Source organism: Orcinus orca, chromosome 10, assembly GCF_937001465.1.
Source record: "Orcinus orca chromosome 10, mOrcOrc1.1, whole genome shotgun sequence".
In the NCBI taxonomy this organism is placed as follows: domain Eukaryota; kingdom Metazoa; phylum Chordata; class Mammalia; order Artiodactyla; family Delphinidae; genus Orcinus; species Orcinus orca.
The window spans coordinates 39,397,358-39,421,416 of NC_064568.1; the positions used below are offsets into that span (position 1 = coordinate 39,397,358).

At 49.7% G+C, this 24,059-nt stretch overlaps 1 protein-coding gene and 1 non-coding gene across 7 annotated transcripts in view; one reads left to right on the forward strand and one right to left on the reverse strand.

The window, feature by feature from the left end:
- Nucleotides 1–23,758, forward strand: part of PFKFB4 (6-phosphofructo-2-kinase/fructose-2,6-biphosphatase 4) — a 47,371-nt gene extending 23,613 nt beyond the window's left edge. For 3 of the 6 annotated variants that reach the window (XM_033413160.2, XM_033413165.2, XM_049716197.1), the window contains exons 10-13: nucleotides 10,278–10,382; nucleotides 12,078–12,207; nucleotides 12,313–12,375; nucleotides 13,256–17,610. In XM_033413160.2, coding sequence (XP_033269051.1) covers nucleotides 10,278–10,382; nucleotides 12,078–12,207; nucleotides 12,313–12,375; nucleotides 13,256–13,533 — 576 coding nt within the window. In that variant the 3' untranslated portion in view covers nucleotides 13,534–17,610. Of the gene's footprint in view, nucleotides 1–10,277; nucleotides 10,383–12,077; nucleotides 12,208–12,312; nucleotides 12,376–13,255; nucleotides 17,611–19,532; nucleotides 19,627–20,480; nucleotides 20,922–22,761 lie in introns of those variants that run through there. The other 3 variants (XM_033413162.2, XM_004283899.4, XR_007479766.1) reach the window with 2 other exon arrangements.
- On the reverse strand, nucleotides 4,021–4,093 carry TRNAG-CCC (transfer RNA glycine (anticodon CCC)). Its single transcript has one exon. It is a non-coding gene; the product is annotated as a tRNA-Gly (tRNA).
- Nucleotides 23,759–24,059: the final 301 nt, after the last annotated feature.

A 24,059-nucleotide genomic window follows, 5' to 3' on the forward strand; every position in this document is an offset into this window, starting at 1 on the left:
AAAGGATCTAGGATGGCTCCAGATTTCCAGCCACTGGGAAGGGTTCTGGGGCAAGGAAGGTGATGAGCTCAGCTGAGGGCAGGAACTAATCTATTTTGTTCACCACATCGTAAGTGCTCAGTAAATATGTAGTGAATGAAAGGGAGACGTTCCTGGGAGATGTTCAAGAGCAGGTACCCAGGAGCCAATCCGATCTCCAAAGAGAGGTGGGGCTTGGGCATCCCCCCCACAGACATGGTGCTTGAAACTGTGGAATGGATCAGGTGGCTGAGGGAGGCAAAGTAGGACCCAGGACAGAACCCAGGGGAACCCTGGCATTTAAGGGGCTGTGGAGGAAGCTATGGACAGGTGTCTGGTGAGGTGGAAGGGAAACCAGGCTGATGGGGTCATGGGAGTCAAGGCAGAGAGGAGGAGGCAGTGGTCAGTGGGATGAGATACCATAGGGAGGGGGAGTGAGGCCAGGCTCCAAACTGACCATTGGGATGTCATAAGACCACTAGGATTCTTGGCATGAGCCTACTGGGTTGGTGCCCGGTGGGAATGGGTAGGGAAGTGAATGGGGGGCAAGGGACTCAGAGTCAAGGGAGACTTGGCCGTGTGTAAGCTGATGGTGAGGGGCTGGTAGAAAGGGAGAGAATGAGATGACAGGAGGCCCTGAGTGGTGGCGGAGGCCCAGATTCCAGGGTATCAGTAGAGGAGAGGGGTGCAGGTGGCTATAGAGTACTGTGTCTCAGAACTTCATGGAGGTTTCACTCAAGAGTGAAAGGAAGGAGGAGTTTCCAGTGGGCGTTAGCAAAGGGGAAGAGTTGGCTTGTCTGGAGACCAGGAGTCTTCTGTGGCCCCCTTGTCTGTGTTCTGGGGGCGATCCTCCACCCCCAGCAGATGGATGCAGCTGTGGAAAAGGTAGACACTCATTCAGCTCGCAAGCTTGTTCAATTGTGTCCCTATGGATGAGATGGAATCAAGTTGGACAGAGGAGGTGAGGAGTAGGGAGGAAGATGATGAAGCCACATGCCATGGAATCCATCCCCGCTGGAAAAGATTGGGTAAGGGAAAGGGGGCGTCCATGACATTATGAGATGGGAGGGGCCACAGGCCCAGCATTCATGTAGGGAGCCAGGCCAGGAAGGCTGACAGTGGGCTGTTAACCAGGGACATCTCCAGAGGGTCCCTTGGGAGCTTGGGCCACCTGGCCTCATGGAGGAAGCCTCTTTGTGAATAAGATCTTGTCCCCCGTCTGGTTATTGCTGGTCCACAGAAAACCTGTGACCATTCTTTCATTTGCTCTAGTACTTTTTCAGTTGATTATCTTAGCTTTATCTCAGGGAGCTGTCATATCTTCTGAAATAAGGATAATCCAGTTGTTACCTTCCCAGTTTAAGTGCCTTGTGTTTCTGTTGTATATTCTTTTTTTTTTTGAAAGTCTATTTATTGTTTATTAATTATTATTATTTTTTGGCTGCGTTGGGTCCTTGTTGCTGCACGCGGGCTTTCTCTAGTTGTGGTGAGTGGTGGCTACTCTTCGTTGCAGTGCGCGGGCTTCTCATTGCAGTGGCTTCTCTTGTTGTGGAGCATGGGCTCTAAGCGTGTGGGCTCAGTAGTTGTGGCATGCAGGCTCTAGAGCGCAGGTTCAGTAGTTGTGGCGCACAGGCTTAGTTGCTCTGCAGCATGTGGGGTCTTCCCTGACCAGGGCTCGAATCTGTGTCCCCTTCATTGGCAGGTGGATTCTCAACCACTGCACCACAAGGGAAGCCCTGTACTTTTCTATATGGTTGAAAATTTTCAAAAGAAAAAGTTTGTGTATCTCATTAATTTCAACTTTAATTATATCATTCAAATTTTCTGTCTTTTTTTTCTGTTTGATCATCATAAATCAATAGTTGAATGTTAAATACACTCTAATTATAATTTTGTTGATTTTTCTTGCATTTTCAAGAATTTTGCATTATTTTACCTTTTTTCTTCACATATTTTGATGTTTTATTATAAAGTAAAATTCATGACTTAGTAATTTGTGGGACATAAAAGGAAACAGATGGCCACTCCAATTAGGTTAATTCAATGAGGATTTATAAAAGGACCTTTTTTCAAAGATAATGGGCAGGATATAGGGACCTCGTAACAACAGGGACCATTGCTTCCCTTGGGCAGAGGAGAGAGAGGATATAGGAACCTGGGGACAAGGGAGCAGTGAGTAAAGGGCAGCCTGGTGGGATGGAACCTTGGGTGAGGGCCTAGACCACTGAAAGCAACTTCTTCAGGAAGGAGTCAGAATAAACATCTCAGCCTCACTCTCCTCCCTCCCTGTGACCTCCTGCCAGTGTTCCCCGTGGCCTAGCCCAACAAGACATTAGTGGCCATGGGAGCCTTGTAGATGCATGGACAAAGGTCAACCTCCTGGGGCAGAGAGCAGGTAGAGAAGCAGAAGGATATGGAGGGGCAAATGAGAGGAAACAGCACAGACTTCCTTCTGTTTCAGCATGTAAAAGGTGCTGTTCCATTGTTGTCTTCTTCTTCTTTTTTTTTTTTTTTTTTTTTGGCTGCACTGGGTCTTCACTGCAGTGCGCAGGCTCTTCATTTCAGCATGCGGGCTTTTCTCTAGTTTCGGCGTGTGGGCTTCTCTAGTTGTGGCACGCGGGCTCTAGGGGGCACGGGCTCAGTAGTTGTGGTGCGTGGGCTTCTCTCTAGTTGTGGTGCATGGGCTTAGTTGCCCCGTGGCATGTGGGATCTTCGTTCCCCAACAAGGGATCAAACCCTTGTCCCCTGCATTGGAAGGTGGATTCTTAACCACTGGACCACCATTGGACCACCTCTATTGTCTTCTGGGTCACACTGTTCTCTAGCAAGGAGTTTTCTGTCATTCTTATCTTCGTTTTGTATATAATGTATCTTCTTTTACTCTATTTTCTCTTTATTACTGATTTTAAGCAATTGGATTATGATGTGCTTTGGTATGTTTTACTTTATGTTTATCCTGCTTGGAGTTCATTGAGATTCTTGGATTTCTGGGTTTCTAAATATGAGTTTGAAAAAAATTTAAGATATCATTTCTTTAAATATATTTTCTGCTACCCTGTCTCCTACCCTGGACTCCAACTTCTTGGACCATTTGGTATAGTGTATAGAACCTATGGGATAATCCCACAGGTCACTGAGCTTCTGTTCATTGTTTCTCAGTCTTTTGTTCTTTCCAAGTTTCTGTTTGGATAGTTTCTATTGCTATATCTTCAAGCTCACTTATCTTTACTGCTGTTTTTGTTAAACTCATCCAACATCCAATGAACTTTATATTTCAGGCGTTATGTTTTTAAGCTCTAGGGGTTCAGTTTTGTTCTTTTTTGTGTCTTCTTCTTTTCTTGTGATGCTCTGCAGTCCAGGAAGTGCCTGCAGTAAATTGCTGCAGTCGTAGGCTCCTTGTGTCCCTTCTGGAGGATCACAACCCTGCTCTGCCTGTTGTCTAGTGTCTACAAACAATTGTTACATACATTTTGTCTAGTTCTTTTGAATTGTTTATGTTGGGCCGAGAGCAAATCTGGTACCAGTTACTCCACTGTGGCTCAGCCTTCATTTTGGATGGTTCCTGTTTCAATATAAAACACTTTTTGCATGGATTTATACTTTGACGAATTTGAATATTATCATCCCTGCTTTTCTTTTCCCAATTTTTTTTTGTAAAATGCACATAACATAAAATTTATCATCTTAACAACCATTTTTATGTGCACAGTTCAGTGGTATTAAATACATTCAGAATGTGCAGTCATCACCACCATCCATCTCCAGAACTCTTTTTTTTAATAGTTTTATTTTTGTAACCATGTTAATGTTTATAAATTTATTTACTTTTTAAATTTTTATTTAGGTTGCACCGGGTCTTAGTTGCGGCATGTGGGATCTTTGTTGCAGCATGCGCACTCTTAGTTGTGGCATGCAGGTTTATTTATTTACTTTATGTTTGACTGTGTGGGGTCTTAGTTGTGGCACGTGGGATCTTCTTTACTTCATGCATGCGGGATCTAGTTCCCTGACCAGGGATTGAACCTGGGTCCCCTGCATTGGGAGTGCGGAGTCTTACCCACTGGACCATCAGGGAAGTCCCCATCTCCAGAACTCTTTTCGCCTTATAAAATGGAAACTCTATACCCATTAAACAATAACCCCCATTTCTCCTCCCCACCCAGCCTCTGACAACTACCATTTTACTTTCTGTCTCTTTGATTCTGTCTGTATGATTTTTCTGTCTCTAAGTATGTCACATAAGTGGAATCATATAGTATTTGTCTTTTTGTGACTGGTTTACTTCACTTATCATAATGTCCTCAAGGTCCATCCATGTTGTAGCATATGTCAGAATCACATTTTTAAGCTTGAATATGGTTCCATTTATGTATATACCACATTTTGCTTATCCATTCATTTATCTATGGACATTTGGGTTGCTTCCACCTTTTAGCTATTGTGCATCGGGCTGCTATGAACATGGGTATATAAATCTCTCTTTGAAACACTGCTTTCATTTCTTTTTGATACCTATGTAGAAGTGGAATTGTTGGATCATATGGTAATTCTATTTTTATTTTTTTGAGGAACCGCTATGCTTTTTTCCATAGCAACTGCACCATTATACATACTTTCCTACCAACAGTGCACGAGTGTTCTGATTTCTCCACATCTGTGCTAACACTTGTTATTTTTCTGGTTTTTTTTTTCTTTTTTTTACAGTAGCCATTCTAATGAGTGTGAGGTGGTATCTCACTTTGGTTTTAATTTGCCATGCTTGCTTTTTGTCCATGTTTTTTTTGTTATGCCTACTCCCTTTTATTTTTAACCTTTTTCTGTCATTTCTTTAGATGAAAGGAACATATCTTTGGTTTATTTTTTGGCCTGAGAGCTTTTATCGTTTAGGAATCTAAACCCATTCATATTTATTATTACAATCGCTATCTTTGTCCTTTTTTTTCCCCAGCACCTTGCAGATTTCTTTTCATCTCTTTTTTTTTTTTTCTGTATAAACATCATCTTTTCTGTGATTTGGAAGGCAAGCAGTGTTTTTATTCCAGTAGTCATTACCTTACAGCTTTTCTAAAACATTCTTAAGGAGAATGCTTGTAAATAAAGGAATAACTAAAATATACTTATCAAAATTAGTAACAGGAAAATAATTCTTGATTCTGTTGGGAATTATGAGGATGTGTTATTTCCATTTGTTTCCTTTCTGCCCTTTTTTTTTTTTTTTTACTGTAATTGGGCAGAGTATAGCATCATGTTTTTTTTTTTTATCTGTTGTAGCTCTTCTTTAGAACTGATGAACTCTTTCAAAAGAGTAAGCAATTTCTGTGACCCGTTTTATAGCTCATTTAACCCATTTTGTGGGCTTTCATCAGCTGTGGCTGGTGGGAGTTACAGGAGGTTTCCAGCCCTGATTTCTTTCTTGTGCAAATAGCAGCTCCCTGACGCAGGTTAGGGGTCTGGTGTCTGCCTCCCAAGGGCACGGATATGGCTGGAGCATTTGGTTTCTCAGAGAAGCCTTGGCAGCCCTGATCTTTTTTTTTTTTTTGAGGTTAATCCGATTATTTTCCTAGATACACTGGATTCCCTTCTTTTTCTTTAGTTTGGAAACTATTCTAGTATCTATGATCTGTTAGTCATCTTTCCATGTTTATCTTTGTTCTTTCCTCTGTTCTGGTAAACAGCCTTGGGCTAGTCTTCTGTTTTAACATTGTGATTTTTTTCTTAGCCCAATCCACAATTTACTGTCTTATTTTTCCTTTTTTGAAAACAACAGCTTTATCGAGATATGATTCACGTATGATACAGTTCACCTATTTAAATTGTATGATTCAATCGTTTTTAGTATATTCACAGAGTTATGCAACCATCACCACAATCAATTTTAGAACATTTTTGTTGTTCCAGAAAGCAACCCTGTACCCATACCCCCATTTCCTTCCAGTCCTTCCCCCCAGCCCTAGGCTACCACCAATCTGTTTTCTGTCTCTATAGGTTGGCCTATTCTGGACATTTCATTCCTCCTGTGGTAGAATGTATCAGTATTTTGTTCCTGTATATTGCCGAATAATATCCCATTGTATGGATATACCACATGTTATTTATCCATTCACCAGTCGATGGGCATTTGGGTAGTTGCCATTTTTTGGCTTTAGGAATGATGTTGCTCTGAATGTACAAGTTTTTGTGTGGACATGTTTTCATTTCTCTTGGGTAGATAGCCAGGAGTGGAATTGCTAGGTCATATGTTAACTCTACATTTTTTTGTTTGTTTTTTTATTTTGGCTGTGCTGTGTGACCTGTGGGATCTTAGCTCCCTGACCAGGGATTGAACCCAGGCCCTTGGCAGTGAAAGCACAGAGTCCCAACCACTGGGACACCAGGGAGTCCCCCATGTTAACTCCATTTAAGCTTGTTAGAAACTGCCAGGCTGTTTTCCAAAGTGGCTGCACCATTTTACGTTCCCACCAGCAGTGTATGAGGGTTCTGATTTTTCTGCATCCTCCTTATCACTTGTCATTATCTGCCTTTTTTTTTTTTTTTTTTTTTTGCCCTACGCGGGCCTCTCACTGTTGTGGCCTCTCCCATTGTGGAGCACAGGCTCCAGACGCGCAGGCTCAGCGGCCGTGGCTCACGGGCCCAGCAGCTCCGTGGCATGTGGGATCTTCCCGGACCGGGGCACGAACCCGTGTCCCCTGCATCGGCAGGCGGACTCTCAAACATTGTGCCACCAGGGAAGCCCCTATCTGCCTTTTTTGTTATAGCTGCCCACACTAGAACACAGTTCAGCCAAGTTCTCTGCTGCTTTATGATAAAGATTGCCTTTTCTCTCTCTTTTTTTTTGGCCGCGCCTCACAGCTTGTGTGATCTTAGTTCCCTGACCAAGGATTGAACCTGGGGCCACGGCAGTGAAAACACAGAGTCCTAACCACTGGACCTCCAGAGGAGTCCCTAAACATTCATATTTCTAGCAACATTCTGTTCATGATAATATACGTATTCTCTAAGGCAATAGAGGCTTGCTCTACTGTCTTTCACTTCCTTCTGAGCCATCACCATAATCACTTTTTTTTTGGCCACACTGTGGCTTGTGGGATCTTAGTTCCCCGACCAGGGATTGAACCCAGGCTCTCAGCAGTGACAGCATTTGGTTCTAACCACTGGACCGCCAGGGAATCCCCCTAATCTTTTTTCTTTTAATTAATTAATTTATTTTTGGCTGCGTTGGGTCTTGGTTGCTGTGCACAGGCTTTGGGCTACTCCTCATTGTGGTGTGTGGCCTTCTCATTGAGGTGGCTTCTCTTGTGGTGGAGCACGGGCTCTAGGCACACATGGGCTTCAGTAGCTGTGGCACACGGGCTTAGTTGCTCTGTGGCATGTGGAACCTTCCTGGACCAGGGCTTGAACCCGTGTCCCCTGCGTTGACAGGTGGATTCCTAAACCACTGTGCCACCAGGGAAGTCCCCCCCAATCACGTTTATTTTATAAATTTATTTATTTATCTTTTGGCTGTGTTGCTGCGCACAGACTTTCTCCAGTTGCGGAGAGCGGGGGCTGCTCTTCGTTGCAGCGCGTGGGCTTCTCACTGCAGTGACCTCTCCTATTGTGGAGCACAGGCTCCAGGCGCACAGGCTCAGCATTTGTGGCACGTGGGCTCAGTAGTTGTGGCTCACGGGCTCCAGAGCGCAGGCTCAGTAGTTGTGGCGCACAGGCTTAGCTGCTCCACGGCATGTGGGATCCTCCCGGAGAGGGCTCGAACCCGTGTCCCCTGCATTGGCAGGAGGACTCTCAACCCCTGCGCCACCAGGGAAGCCCCTGCCCCCAATCCCTTTTAATGCCCATATTTTTAGCAGGTTCCTGGTGGCTGCCAACATTCCTTGGCTTATAGGTGCATCACTGCAATCCCTGTCTCCCTCATTACATGGGCTTCTTCCCTGTGTGTGTCTCTCTATGTCTTTACATGGCCTTCTTAAAAGGGCATCAGTCATTGGACCTCATCTACTTGATTATATCTGCAAAGACTATTTCCACATAAGGTCACATTCACAGTTCCCAGGGGTTAGGACTTCAGCGTATCTTTTGGGGGGAAGTATTCAACTCACAACAGGTAGTTTGTGTCTTTGTAGGAATTTTCCTATTTCACCTAAGTTGTCTTATTTGTTGGCATATAATTGTGCATAGTATTCCCTTATAATCTTTTTTATTTCTGTAAGCTTTGTAGTAATATCCCCCTTTCATTCCTGGTTTAATAATTTGAGCTTTCCTTTTTCCTGTCAGTCTAGCAAAAGTTTTGTGAATTCTGTTGATCTTTTCAAAGAACCCACTTTTGATTTCGTTGCTTTTTTCTATTTAATGAATTTGTGTTCTAATTTGTATTATTTCCTTACTTCTGCTTGCTTTGGGTTTAATTTGTTCTTCTTCCAGTAACTTTTTTTTTTTTTAAATAAATTTAGTAAAAAAAAAAAAAAATAAAATAAAATAAATTTAGTTAGTTAGTTTTGGCTGCGTTGGGTCTTTGTTGCTGTGGGTGGACTTTCTCTAGTTGTAGTGAGTAGGGGCTACTCTTCGTTGCAGTGTGTGGGCTTCTCACTGTGGTGGCTTCTCTTGTTGTGGAGTGCAGGCTCTAGGCACGCGGGCTTCAGTAGTTGTGGCACATGGGCTCAGTAGTTGTGGCATGCAGGCTTAGTTGCTCCGCAGCATGTGGGATCTTCCTGGACCAGGGATCGAACCCTTGTCCCCTACATTGGCAGGCGGATTCTTAACCACTGTGCCACCAGGGAAGTCCCTCCAATATCTTAAGGTAGAAGATTAGATTAGTGATATGAGATCTTTTTTTTTTGATATAGGCATTTATAGGTTTAAATTTTCCTCATCATCTTTCCTTTTTAATAGACAACTTTGCCCCCAAGGCTTTGTCTAGGAAAAAAAACCCTGAGGACATAGGTAGAAACCAGCAGCTTTTTATTTTATTTTATTTTTTATTTTTCAGAATAATTTGTTTATTGTGTGTGTTATGAATTGTAGTGTCACAGTTTGTTCTCCTGACCCCCACTTTATAGTTTCTCACATCTTTTTTTGAATTTTATTTTATTTATTTATTTATTCATTTATTTTTGCGGTACGCGGGACTCTCACCGTTGTGGCCTCTCCCGTTGTGGAGCACAGGCTCCGGACGCACAGGCTCAGTGGCCATGGCGCATGGGCCCAGCCGCTCCACGGCATGTGGGATCTTCCCGGACCGGGGCACGAACCCGTGTCCCCTGCATCGGCAGGCGGACTCTCAACCACTGTGCCACCAGGGAAGCCCTATTTTATTTATTTTTTTATACAGCAGGTCCTTATTAATCATCAGTTTTATACACATCAGTGTATACATGTCAATCCCAATCGCTCAATTCATCACACCACCACCACCACCACCCCGCCACTTTCCCCCCTTGGTGTCCATACGTTTGTTCTCTACATCTGTGTCTCAATTTCTGCCCTGCAAACCGGTTCATCTGTACCATTTTCTAGGTTCCACATATATGCATTAATGTATGATATTTGTTTTTTTCTTTCTGACTTACTTCACTCTGTATGACAGTCTCTAGATCCATCCACGTCTCTACAAATGACTCAATTTCATTCCTTTTTATGGTTGAGTAATATTCCATTGTATATATGTACCACATCTTCTTCATCCATTCGTCTGTCGATGGGCATTTCGGTTGCTTCCATGACCTGGCTATTGTAAATAGTCCAGCAGCTTTTTATTACGGGCGTTTTATTGCTTCCTCTCTGGGCACCTCCTGTGTGCTGGTTCTTGGCTTGAGCCTTGGAAGGACTGACACTGGTCAGTCCACACATTGTCCTGGGCTCTTTTGTTTTGTTTTAAAATGGCATTTGTGTACGATACTTCTATGCTGTGCGTGTGTGTGTATCCTGAATGACATGAGGGAAATCTTACTTTATAGCCTGTACAATAATCCATACTCTGCTGTAGTATTTCCATAGCACAGAAGTCAAAAAGACACATTAGAAAAGACACATAGTTAATATTTCTGTGTTTATTTTTATGGCATAAACTGGATGGATGGACGATGGGTGGGTGGAAAAGACGTGTGATAGCTTTTTCCAAATGTGAGGCTGCCCCTGCTTAGTTTTCCCAGGGTGCCTGCTCTTCCCGGCTGGGAGAGGCCCTGTGGCCCAGGAAATGCCCTCCCCCTGACACAGGGCTGATCCCTGGGCCTGATGTGGGTGATGTGATGACTGCGGTGTCTCCCTAGGGCGTCTGTGAGGAAATGACTTACGAGGAAATTCAGGATCATTATCCACTGGAATTTGCCCTGCGAGACCAGGACAAGTACCGGTACCGGTACCCCAAGGGGGAGGTAGGTGGGATATGGGGGCTTAATCCCAGCCACCTGCTGCCTGCCTGGGAGGACCGCCTGTGACTGAGGGCCCCGAGGGGCTCTGCAGAGGCTCCGTGGGCAGCAGGAGGGGCCTGGCCTCAGAGGTAGGCAGGCTGGGTGTGTGTGTCACCTCCACCACTTCTCAGCCGTGGCCCAGGCTGCAGGCCCCTCCTTGGGTGGTGGGTGAGCAGTGCTGCCCAGGAATCCCAACCCTGAGGCCTACTGGAGCCCTGTTTCCCATCACTCCCCATCTTTACTTTCCCCATCCCTGGGAGTGTCATAGGGTGACCCCATCCTCCCTGCGGCTCCGGACACCATCCCTAGCCCTGAATCCAGACCTAGGGATTCATTTTCCCCAGGTGAGTTGTGACTACCATAAGTCACCTGCACTGTCACCTCCCCTCAGACTGGCTCTCGCCTCAGCCCAGGCCCCGGGTAGAAACAGTGTCACCTTTTTTTTTTTTTTTTGCGGTATGCGGGCCGCTCACTGTTGTGGCCTCTCCCGTTGCGGAGCACAGGCTCCAGACACACAGGCTCAGCGGCCATGGCTCACGGGCCCAGCCGCTCCGTGGCATGTGGAATCCTCCCGGACCGGGGTACGAACCCGTGTCCCCTGCATCGGCAGGTGGACTCTCAACCACTGCGCCACCAGGGAAGCCCCCAGTGTCACCTTTGACTCATGTATCTCCCAATTCTAGGACGTGACCTGGGGCAGTGGCCAAATAAAAATACCTCCCACAGACGCACAGGTTTGCGTACACACATACACGTACACATGTCGAAACCCCCCGCCCAAATGCCAGGCTCACAGGTGCCTATGCTGTGCTGTCCTCGGGAATAGGACAGCTTCGGGTAGCGTTGATATTTCCCCACGTCATACTGTGAGGGAGAACCCAGATTTAGAACCAAACCAGATAACAGTAAAAAGAAACAAAGCAGCTGGCTGCTCAAACTTGAGAATACAGGGGGGAAATTGGTAGGGAAGGTAGTTGCCAAAAGAAGCAGTCTAGGCTTTCCCCAGAAATACCAGGGGCTGGCACAAGTCATGTTGGTATTAGTCCCAACCAAATCATGGGGCAAACTCAGCTCCAAGCTTGAGGCCTTTTTTTTTTTTTCTGAAGGATGGCTCACTGTGTGCAAACAGGGGTGAACCCCCAGGGCTGGGTCTCCCAGTGAAAAGCTCTAGACCTGCCAGTCACTGGGGTTGGTCCAAGGGCTCCCTCACGGCACCCAGGGGAGGTACAGGGCAGGCAGACTGTGAGGGTCCTTCCTGGGAGCTCAGGCATTCTGACAGGTTGCACTCTGGGAAGTTTGGGAGGTTTTTGCTTCCCCTCCCTACAAGCCTCGTTCTGTGTACTCCATGTGCGGCGGGTAGGAAGGGAGCCGTGTCTTCTCCACCTGTCATCAGTTGCCAGCATGTGAATTCCAGCAGCTGAGGGTTCAGCAAAGGGCCCCAGGAAGGGCATGGAGGTGGCCCCTTGGACGCAGCCTAAGCCCCAGCCCTGCCCTCTCAGTCCTACTGGGACCTGGCCCTGGGATAGGGGAGGTGATTGCCAGTCCTCACCAACCTCCCAGAATGGTGAGGAGTTCAGGAGAAGGTAGCCCACTACCCAGAAGGTCTCCATCCCTACCCCCAGAGCTGGGTTGAGGGATGCTTCCCACTTGCCCTTGCAGTCCTATGAGGACCTGGTCCAGCGACTCGAGCCTGTCATCATGGAGCTGGAGCGGCAAGAGAACGTGCTGGTCATCTGCCACCAGGCTGTGATGCGCTGCCTCCTGGCCTACTTCCTTGACAAGGCAGCAGGTGCGGACGCTGCCCCTGGGGAGGTGGGATGTGTGTGTGAGAGAGATCGAAGGGGACTGTCACCTGGGCATCCCTGGTGCCAACCCTCTCCGCCTGTGTCCACAGAACAGCTGCCTTACCTCAAGTGTCCGCTGCACACGGTCCTGAAGCTGACCCCCGTGGCTTATGGTAAAGAAGCTTCCCGCATGCTGACCTGGTTGCCAGACTGGCTGTCTGCAGGGTTCTGTGGTTTTCTGCAAACCCCTCCCTTGAAAATTTCATTAGAGGCTCATTCCTCCTCCTTCCATCCCACCACCTTTCCCAATTTGCTATAAAATGTTTTTTGTTTTAATTCCTGTGGCCACAGGAAGCCTCCCCAGTGATCCTTCCTTAACCGTCACCCACCCACATGAGGGTCTTTTCTACTGGTTTCTCCAAAATCCCCCAGAAAACCCCACGGCCCCAGGACCCGGACCTGAAAATATGCGCCTCTGCCTTGGGCTCTGCCAGCAGAGGCCTCACGCAACTTCCTAACCTCCTGGGTCCCGACCCCTCCCCTTCAACACTGGACGAGGCACTCTCACATGGTTGTGCCCTCGGGACGATAATTGTATAGCTCAGTGGCAGCTGAAGTCATCCCAGTGCATGTTAATCGCCTCGTCCCCCTTTGCACTGAGCGCCTGGCACCATGGTGATCCCGCCTCATGTGTGAGACAGGGCTGGGTGAGGGTCTGCTCAGTGTAGTGACCCCTCACTGAGCTAGGCTTGTTGCTTCTCAGACCGCCCTCAGGCCCCGAGGTGGGCCGCTCATCCTCACTGTGGCTCTGCCTGGTGCCCGGGCTCCTTGGCGAGCCTGCGCTGGGCAGTGGCCCAGAGGCTCGGGCCTGACACGCTGCCTAGTGCTTCCGCACGGGGCCTCCAGAGCTGCCCAAGGTGGGAGGACTGGAGTGAGGCTGAGGCGTCTGCTCAGCCCCACAGCACCGAGAGCCTCCTCCTGGGAGAAGCTTCTACCCCTGTGGCTCTGCTGCCTTTCAGGAGGGGGAATGGATTTGCATCTTCCCTTTGGCAGGTTGTAAAGTGGAGTCCATATTCCTGAATGTGGCGGCTGTGAACACGCACCGAGACAGGCCTCAGGTAGCAGCCGGGTCACTGCTGGGGTGGTGGGCACGTTCCTGGGGGTCCAGACACAGCAACCACCAGGGCCAGGCCCAGCTGGGGCATCTACTGAGTGAGCTTGAGTTCTCTGTCAGGGTGACGCTGTGGCCAGAACAGAGGCTAGAGGCCTACAGGGGGCAGGCGCTTCCATGTCCCACCAGCCCAGGCCTCATGAGCACCTGTCCAACTTGAGCACCTTTAAAAAGTAAAAATGAAAAATGTCCTGCTTTGTTGCGGAAAGGGCCATGCAGAGGCTGAGGGTGTCTCGGTGCTGCGTAGACACCTTCCTGCGGAAGGACACGTCTCTGTTCTGTGTTCCCCCAGCGTTAAAGATAGAAGCTCCTTGAAGTGTTGCCCAGAAGCACTTCATGCCCGTGTGGGATCCTTCTGCCATCTTGGTTTCCTCTCCCACTGAGGCCAAGAGCAGGACCGCCCCTCTGGGCCCCATTCCCAGAGTCTGTTGTACCAGGAAGGCTCCTGGGACCTTAGTCATGCCTGCTGCCACCCACAATGGGACGTGTTGGGCCTTGGGTCCCTGCCCAGGGTGCAGGCCTTGGGCCCCACAGGCTGAGGTGTGTGGATGTGTCCTCCTGTTTCCTAAGGCTGCTTCCCCTCACCAGAACCAGTCATTGTGTAAATCTCTTCCCTGTTTGCCCTGAGAGTCCGATGAAGGCCCAGTCTGGCATACACAGGTCTCAGGGGTAGATGTCCCAACAGGCCCCTCGTACTGAGGAAAGCCCAGAAGGTGTTGAGCCCCCAGCATTGATGGGGTGATGGTGAAAGAGGCCCCTGGACCCAGCAAGCATCAGGGGCTGGTGCCCCGGTCCCTTTGCAGGAGCCAACATGGCCATGGGGTAGTTGGCAGGCACCCTGCCTGCCTCTGGGTAGGCACTTCTGAGAGGCAAACTTCTGTTGGCCACAGGTTCCGGGATGGTTCCTTTTAAGGTGGGCAGGATCTCCAGGTCCTGGCCCATCCTTGGGGACAGGTTGTGGTGAGAAAGGGGCCCTTGGGAAGCCTGCCCCCAGTGAGAGTTGCACCTGCCCCTACAATTCCAGTGGCCAGCCCTGTGAACTCAGGAGTGTGGCCATAGCGGACATGATTCCCTCCCTGCAGATCTGGGCTGTGGCCCAGGTCATTGGTGACCTGCTCCATTGGGCCACCAAGATCAGGGATCACATAGGATCACATAGTCTTACAGAGTTGAGGGGAGTCTCTGACCCCAATCCCTTAGGCCTGAGATGCCCTGAACTCAGCCAGCTGTGGACAGAACTGGGCTCTGCAGCTGAGGCAGGGGAGGGGTGCTGTTCAGGAGGTGCAGGGGGCCTGGTGCCCCAGCTCTCAGACACAGGAGGTGTCCGCAGGCTGCCGGGGCCATATCTGACACCTGTCCAACGACACACCGACATAGCCGGGAGGAGGGCACCCTCAGGAGCTGGTCCCCTTCCCAGCCAGCTGTTTCTCCCCACCTGACCCAGACCTGAGGCAGGAGGTGGGGATGGCCTCACTCTGGGTAATGCCTGACCTGCCTGCAAGGAGCAAGCAGGAACCGGAGGTGTCCTCCATCCCCCACCTTTTTTCTGGTGTTTGTCACCCACCACGTGTCAAGAGGCTCTTGACGCCTGGCTCTTAGGAAAGGTCGGGGTCTAAGTCCTGTGGCCGGGGCTCCTCGGGGTGAGGATGTGAGTCCAGCAGCTATAGCGATGAGCAAAGCAGGTAGTGGTGACTGTCTGTCCTTGGCAAATGGTCAGTGTTCTGTGTGTTTAATTTTGTGCAGAATGTAGACATCTCTCGGCCTCCGGAGGAAGCCCTTGTCACGGTCCCTGCTCACCAGTGACCGTGTGTCGTCCACTGCAACCCCCGGGCAGGTGTTGATCTCTGTGGACGAGGTCATTCCAGGCCCTCTGGTCTGTGTGACAGTCACCACACAGGAACACCCTCAAAGCCATGCATGGCTGGTGGCACCCAGAATCCCAGTCCCAGCCCACCTGTTTCCTTGTTGACAGTGTCAGGGTTGTATGCGGTGCCCAACCTGCTGCTAAAAACCACTTGGCCTGACTGCGTCTGCACCGGGCTGGTGAGAGGTTTCCCAGCCCCTGATCCTTCTGTTCTCTCTCACCGGCCTGGTGGGCTTCGTGAAGTGTGAAACCCAAAAATGTGAAACGGAAAGCACTTGCTGTGATGTTTCCACCCACTGAGGCCGAGCTGCCTGGGTAGACCTGGGGACCCCTGCCAGGGCTCTGCTACACTCTCTTTGGCCACTTCCTGAGCCAGAGGCAAGGTGTTCATGAGCTGCTGCTGCCTCAGTACGTGGGAAAGAGCCATCCCCATCCTGCCTCACCAGGAACTGAAGAGCTTCCGCCAAGGCAGCCACCTCCACTGGCCAGACCCTTGAGTCCGTGCGTCTGCATTTGTGGGTGCTCAGGAAAGCAGTGTGTTCACTTCAGCACATGGGAATGCACAGAAACATGCAGGGAGCGGGGTGTTTGCGATTACCCCTTCCCAATTATGCCTACACTGGAATACTCGTGGGAGCTGGCAGCCAAGGCCACCCCTCTCCAACTGCTCTCATGGTGCAACACGTAAAGAAAGATGTGAAGACGGGACAGTTGTAGGAGTCGCCCTTCCCAGTGCTCGAGGGAGAGGCTGCCCTCCCATCTTCCTCTCCCGGCCATGCCACTGGGCTACCTTGCCCGCCGCTGCCTGTGTCCACACAAGAGTATACACTGGTGGCAGGGACCTGCATTTGCTGTGAAGGATTCGGAAAAGCTTGCATGGTCCTGAAAAGCCTGTCCTGGCGTTTGTTGACCTCTACCCGCGGAACTAAGCACGGGAAAGCCCAGAGCTGGAGGCAGCCTCTGGCCAGGGCAGGAATTTCCCAGCTTCTGATTCTTGTACACAGGAGCCTGATGAAAATGACCTCGGGAAGCCTGCCATCTGTCACGCCCCTGAGTTCTTTTGGGCCCAGGGAGTTGGGCTGGGCCATGGGTTCCGGCTCCATTTTGTAGCTGGGAGAACAGGCTGGCCAGCAAGTTGTGAGGCTGGGTGAGGAAGCGTGTGGATTTGTAGTTGAACGCGCTGCTGTCCACAGGTGGTGGTCCTTGGTGAAGTCAGGCCCCAGGATCCTGTGTCCCTGGCCCAGGCTGATGATCTCTCGGCCTCGAGTGCCACAGCAGTTACGGACAGACATGGGTGGAGAGATATCCAGGACAGAGCCGTGGCAGTACCCTCCTTCTGGACTTATCTCCTGTCAGAGCCCCAGGCCCCTTAGACCCAGGGCCAGAGGACCACGCTACTGCCTTTGGGATGTGGGGACTGCAGCCTTTGCTTCCATGTCCGCCAGAGTATTGGTGACTTTTGGTCATGCTCAGTTGTTGGCCATAGCAGGTCCCTTTGGTCAGCGGCACGTACATCTGGATGTCACCACCTCTCCAAGACCTCAGGCTGGCTGAGGTGAGACCAGCGAGGCCTTTTCTCTCTGTCCAGAGGGCAGCCAGGAGCTACTGGAGATGTGTCACAAGGACTGGGATGGGGCAGAGGGAAGTGTGGGATCCCAGCAGGGCTCACCCGGAGCCGGCTCTGCATGGGCAGCCATCCACCTGGCTGGCTGCCCGGTTGTAGCCAGGACGGTTGATGTGCTCCTGTTGCAGACATGTTTCCTGCTCGCCCTGGAATGGATGTTGTTGGATCTCAGCCACATATCACACTGTGTCCAACATTCTTTGCAATAAATACTTTTTTAAAAAAGAACAATCTAAGGTGTTGTGTGGCCAGCTCGCCACTGGTGAGGTTCTTTCCAGCTGCTCTGCAAACCCCTGTGCTGTGCTTTTTCCCAACAGGTCTGTATGGACCCTTGGTCCAGCTCCCACCCCCATGACTACCCATCCCTGGAGCAGAAACTGTCTTGCCCTGGAGTGAGCCCTGGGCAGGGCCTGGGTTTTCTCTGGGCTGACCAAGGTTGCTGGGCCCTCACCACTGAGACAGAAACAGATGTAGGGGGGGATCTGGGGTCCCTGGAAATGTGGGTCCCAAATACTGGCATCCCTGGAGAGGGGAACCAGAGGCTGGGTCGAGGATGGAGGGCCTGCATAAGGCTGTGGGTGGAGCATGCTGGCTGATTCTCTGGTGTTCTTTGTTACTTCTGGCGTGGGGAAGGTGGTGACAAGAGACACCCTTTCCTATGCCTCAGAATTTTTTTTTCCTTTTGCATTTAAAAAAAATTTTATTGAAGTATAGTTGTTTTTTTTTAAAATAAATTTATTTATTTATTTTTAATTTTGGCTGTGTTGGGTCTTTGTTGCTATGCGCAGGCTTTCTCTAGTTGTGGTGAGCAGGGGCTACTTTTCCTTGTGGTGCGTGGGCTTCTCATTGCCGTGGCTTCTCTTGGTGCAGATCACGGGCTCTAGGCGCACGGGCTTCAGTAGTTGTGGCACGTGGGCTCAGTAGTTGTGGCTCGCGGGCTCAGTAGTTGTGGCTCACGGGCTCTAGAGCACAAGCTCAGTAGTTGTGGTGCATGGGCTTAGTTGCTCCACGGCGTGTGGGATCTTCCCGGACCAGGGCTCAAACCCGTGTCCTATTGGAGTATAGTTGATTTACAATGTTGTGTTAGTTTCAGGTGTACAGCATAGTGATTCAGTTATACGTACACATGTATTCATTCTTTTTCAGATTCTTTTCCCATATAGGTGATCACAGAATATTGAGTAGAGTTCCCCGTGCTATACAGTAGGTCCTTGTCATCTATTTTATATATAGTAGTATGTATATGTTAATCCGAAGCTTCTAATTTATCCCTCCTCCTCCCCGTGCCTCAGAATTTTGATGGACTTTTCTACACCTTCTGCCGTGGGGCTGGGGTGTTGCAGGGGTCTTCCTCCATGGACATAACATTGCTGGCATTTGCCTTTCCTAGTGTGTCCGGGCAGAGGGTGGCTGTGTCACAGTGGATGACAGGAACCCCTTGGGCTTCATCCCCAAGCTCAGAGTAGTATCAGCTATGACTGTCTTCCTGGTAGGTGAGGTTGGGGGACCGCTGAATGGTCCCCACCCTGTCTCCGGGCACAGAGTTCCTGGAGTGGATACCTGACCTCCTTAGAGGCTTCCTTGCACTTTCTGAAGAAGGTTTTGAAGATTTCAACAGCAAAGCAACAACAGAAGGAATGAAATATAACACTATCAGAATTTTTCTTCAGGTTCACTGTTCTACCACAACCTAGAAAGAGCGATTATATATGGTTAGGCTGAAGAATTTTGTAGCATTTTGGGTTGCTAGGAAACAGTGGCCATCAGGTAGGATCAGAGGATATTTGGATAGAATGAACTATTGTTACAAAGACATAGGTTTCAGCAACATTTGAATTATATTTATAATATGGTTTTATATTATATATTAATAAAATATAATTATCACCTGTAAAGGCGAGTTGCCATGTTTGGTTTAGACCAATCATTATTCATCCCCTGGGACTGGGCACATTGTTGTTTAAACAAAAACTGTTCTATTAAAAGTGGAAAATGGGGTAGACCAGAAGTGGTATCTGTCAAACCCTGGCTAATGGCCACAGGTCTCTTTGGGAAGGGTTGTGGGGAAAGTACCAGCATGAAGCTGGGCTGTCTTCACAGGGCCCACCTTAAAGGGCACCCACCCCACTTCCGTCAAGGGCCCCTGGGTTTGTGAACTGATCTTATCTGGAGAATTGGTGAGAGATCCTATCCTCTGCAGTCAGGTCTCTGGTGGTCAGCCCTCTAGTTCTTTTGTCATACACATCCAGTAGGGCTCTGCTGGCCTCCCCATCAGTTTTTGTCTTAGGGGCCTGGTGATCCTGCCAAACATCCTGGTATCTGCATTGAAATCAAGGAGGCATTTCAACTATAGTGTCTCCAACCAGAATCTCTGACTCATGGACAGCTGTGACTATGGTACTTATGGGTCAAATTGTGTCCCCCAAATTAATACATTGAAGACCTAACCCCCGGTACCTCCTGATGTGACCTTATGTAGAAATAGGGTGGTTGCAGGTGTCATAAATTAAGATGAAGTCATACTGGAGTAGGGTGTGCCCCTAATCCAAAATTCCCCAGCAACTTCAGAGACAGCATGGATCCTGCTGACATCCTGGCTTCCAGCCTCCAGAACTATGAGACAGTAAGTTTCTGTTGTTTGAGCCGCTCAGGGTGTGGTACTTTGTTACAGCAGCCCTGGCAAATGGAAACTTCTCAGCGATGAACTTCCTAGGGCCTTGGTGAAGGACTATGTTCTGGGTCATCTCCAGGGACTCAGGGAGAAGGTGAGTTGTCCCTGATAAATTCAGTCCAACATTTATTTTGAATGAATGAGTGAATCTTCCTGAGGCCTTGGGTTCTCTCCTCTACATTACACCAGGGAGCATTTGGCATCTCAATTGCATTTAGTGAGACCCAGTTTTCATTTCAGCCAACCAAATAGGCAGAACAACCCCCAGTAGCTTAAGCCTGCACATTGAATCCAAAGTTCCTGGCAAGCTCACCTGCATTGATGAAGTCCAACCTAACTAAGCTGATGTTCTTATCTCCATGGTCTAGGGCCTCGGTCTCCCCCCCCACCCCACCGCATAGTGTGTATATTTTAGCTAATGTAAAATACCAAAGTCTTAAATTCTTTTGATACATAAGCCATCCCCTCTGGGTCTGACTTTGTAATAAGGTCTCCAGACATGCTGGTATCCATCTCTAGTTTCAGGAGTTGGGGAGGAGGGGCGTTAGAAGAGTTGACTCCCCTTGCAAAGTAACTCCCTCACGAGGTCTTATGGGAGGACACCTTGCTTCAGTGGGCAAGGGAGATGGAGAAGGGCTGGAGGTTGGTTGCAATCTGATTCCTCTAATTCTTTCATATGCATCTTCATTTCACTTAATTCATTAACAACACATTAAGTGCCTACCATGTGCTAAGCAGGAGGAATATAGCAGTAAGCCCAGGGGCAAACTCCCTCCCTCACAGAGCTGACATTCTAGTGGTGGAAGACACAGTAAAGAGGTAAGTCGTGTATTAGAGGGTGCTGGGACAGAGCCGAGGGCGTGGTTCAGGGTTGTATGAAGTCCTCACTGAGGAGGCGACCAATGTCCTGGATGTATTAAATACATTTTCAACTTACGATATTTTCAGCTTACAGGGGATTTATCAGTAACCCCATCGTAAGTCGTGGAAGATCTGTACCACACCACCAGTGATGGCTGTACTAGCTCTGTCTCCTCAGCCTGCTGGGGTTGCCAAAGGCTTTCCCTTCATCCTGGCTGGATTTCCACTGCCTTTAACTCCAACCAGGCAAACGTCCACTCTGGATGCACCCCCATTTCCCTGGTCACCTGCTGACAACTTTATCCGTTGGAGGAAACTGACTCTGCCCAACATAATCAGAAATGGAATTTATGAAAATGAACTTGTGTAGCTCCCAGAACCACCAAGGGCACAGGAGGACAAGACAAAGAGGCCATGCCCAAGTCACAGTTCTGCTTTGGCAGACACTGCACGCTGCTACCCGGCTGCTATGACCCCCACCACTGCAGAGGCTCTGGTCACCAGCCCACTAGGCACACTCCAGGGAAGGTATGTCTGACTCTAGGGAAGGTACATCTGATTCCAAGGAGGGTACATCTGATTGGCTGGGCCTCGGGCAAAGGAAGCTGGGAAGTGGATGTCTGGCATTTCTGCCTTCTGAAATGGAGGAAGGGAGCCCAGGTGCTGGTGAAGAGGAATGGCAGGAGAGCTGTTCTCTACTTAGCTCTCACACCTCTGGCCCTGTGGGTCAGTCCTGGGCTGATGCCACCCACCCCCTGCCACCCACACCGTGGGACACTGGGCTTTCTGAGCATCATTGGGTATTGCTTTGGCCCCATGCAGAGTTCCCATATGCAGCTTGACTGCCACATAAAGGTCCCAGCAGAAAATAGTCTTTTTTAAAAATATTTATTTATTTGGTTGCACTGGGTCTTAGTTGCGGCAGGTGGGCTCCTTAGTTGCGGCTCACTGGCTCCCTAGTTGTGGCATGCGAACTCTTAGCTGCGCATGCATGTGGGATCTAGTTCCCTGACCAGGGATCAAACCTGGGACCCCTGCACTGGGAGTGCAGTCTTGGCCACTGAGCCACCAGGGAAGTCCCAGAAAAGAGTCATTATTAACACTGTGCGTATTTGAGGGGAGTCCAATAAAAGGGCCGTTTACAGAGCTGTGGGTGAATTCGGGTGGCAGCACCTGGGGCCAACATTGGGAGCACTTTCCTTCCCTAGGCCTTGTGGACTGAAGAAAAATGCACAACCTAAAAGTTGTGTGGGACCTTACTGAGGACTAAAGCCCAGAAGACAGCCTCTCAGAAAGCTCTGAGGAATTGCTCTGAAGAGATAAGGGAGAAGCCAGGATCTACAGGAGTTTTTTGTGGGAAGAACAAAACAAAAATATGTAGTTGAACACCAAGATTACTAATCACAAAGAACAGACATCTCAAGTTAATGTTTTTCTATGTATGGGAACATGCAAGGACCTGGGTTCATTGAAATTATTCCTTTGATATGCATCTTAACTATCTAGGGTCAGTATCCAAAGCACAGAATGCTTCCTGTTTTTCTCCATCCTGAATTCCCCTCAGGTGCACCATCCGTGGGTTGCTGCAGTGGCTAATGGCTTGATTCTTGTAGAACTGGGATAGCGGGCAACATTCTTTGTTTACAGGAAAGTCAGGCAACATTCCCTGTCCACAACCCACAGGGTCAAGGCCCAGGAGGGGAAGGGTTAGTGGAACCCGGTGGGACCCAACCCCCGACCCCCACTCCTGTTCAGTTTCTACTGTAATCTGTCTACCAGAGGGATCTCTTAAATCAGTCACTCCCTGGGGCTCTCAAGATAATTTCTCAGCATTATGGCCCTGGATGGAGGGACGGGCGAGCTGTGGCTGTGAGGGTGGAGCGGGTGGTGTTGGCGGTGGGATGTGGTGTGTCTGAAGGCCCACAGGAGCTTTGGGGAAGGAATAGGGAAGGAACAGCGCCATTCATGCACTCTCCTCCCATCCTCTGACGGATCTCCTGCAGCTTAACTGCCTTCTGTTGACTAAGCCTGACGACTGACTACGAGAAGGGAGAAAGAGAAAGAGGGAACCCCAGGACAGAGTGGGATAGGGGGTGGATGTGGAGGGAAAAGTAGAAGACGGGCCTGGACAGGCTCTACTATGGGCATCAGCACTAAGGTTGATGTGGTTGGTAGGGAGGCAGATGCACAGACAGCTATAGTCCAGCATAATGCGTGCTAGGGCAGTGGGAGTGGGGGGTGGGGTGGAACCCACAGAGGGGACTGGGGAGGCTGAGGCAGCCCATCCCCCAGGGGGAGTGGTTTCCGGGCTGGTGCTCAGGGGAAAGTGGTCAATGGGCTAAAGGAGATCCTTTATTTCCTTTTCCAGTTATTATCTAGCACCTGCTGTGTGCATGGCCCTGTGTTGGATACAGAAAACGTAGTCCCAGCCTCACTTAGCCCACGAAGTAGCAGAAGACACCCACATAACCCAAGGTTTGGTGCTGGGCTGGGGGTTCACAAGGGCTGTGGGAACACTAAGGGGAGCCCTACCCCAGACTTGGCATCTTGAGAGGCTTCCTGGAGGAGGAGGTGTTTAAGTTGGGAGCCAGAAAGGGTGGCAGAATTCACGTGGTGCGTGCTGAGAGCAAGGAAGCACAAGGAGCCCCATTCAGTGCTATGGGACTGAAATCAGGACTTTGTCTTAAGAGATACAGGGAGCCATTGCAGGGTTTAGAGCAAGGGGGTGTGACTGATTTGTACTCTAGGGAGATCCACACAGGAAGCATTGGGGGGAGCAGGTGAGTTCAGAGCTGGGTCAGTGGTGGGTAAACGAATGTTCTGGAGGTGAAAGTGGCAGAGCGTGGAGAGAGTTGGGCAGCATGCCTGGGTGACCAGGCAGAGATGGGGACAGAGGTTTGGGGACAGTGAGTTGCCCGTGGAAGCCGAGGAGGTCTTTGGAGATGGAGTTCTGGGAGTCCTCAGGGCAAGTATGGTGGTGGATGGGCGCAGACTCTCGGAGGCCAAAAGGGCTGGGAGGGAGGACAGGGCAGGGTCCACTGTGCCTTGGGTTGCTGGTGGGTGGTGAGCATGTGAGCAGTGGGGAGGGCCAGAGGAGAGGTGTGGGTGGGAGGTAAGGAAGGTGACAAACCTATGGTCCAGGACATCAGCACGCAGTGTGAGGGACAAATACAGAGGGAGAGGGTGAGGACATAGGGGAGGGCCTGAGGTGCCACCGGCCTGGGACAGGACGACAAGAGGCACAGGGGGCTGTGCCCTGAGATAAAGTGTGAGCCTTTCAGGTAGGCCAGATGGGGAAGGGGCAGAATTTAAGGCAGGGTCTGCCTCAAGCCGGAGGGGAGGGCACCTACTGGAATGAAAGGGGGTGGGGCGGGGGCTGATAAGAAAGGTTGTCTGAGGGGGTGGAGCCAAGCACAAAGGTCCCCAGCTGCCGGCCCCTCGCCTGTGGCCTGGCATTGTTTTGCTGAGCTAGTCCAGCTGGTCTGGGTCCTTAAATGGACGTGGGACTCCTCAGTCTTGTTGAGACCCTGAAGTTTGGCACAGGGAGATTGGTTTCTGTCTGGGAGAAGCAGATTTCCTCAGGCAGCCTGTGGAAGTGACAGTTTCCAGTTCACAGGCCTTGTTCACAAGGACCCCTGCCTGTTTCTTCCCCTCCCACCCCCCTCT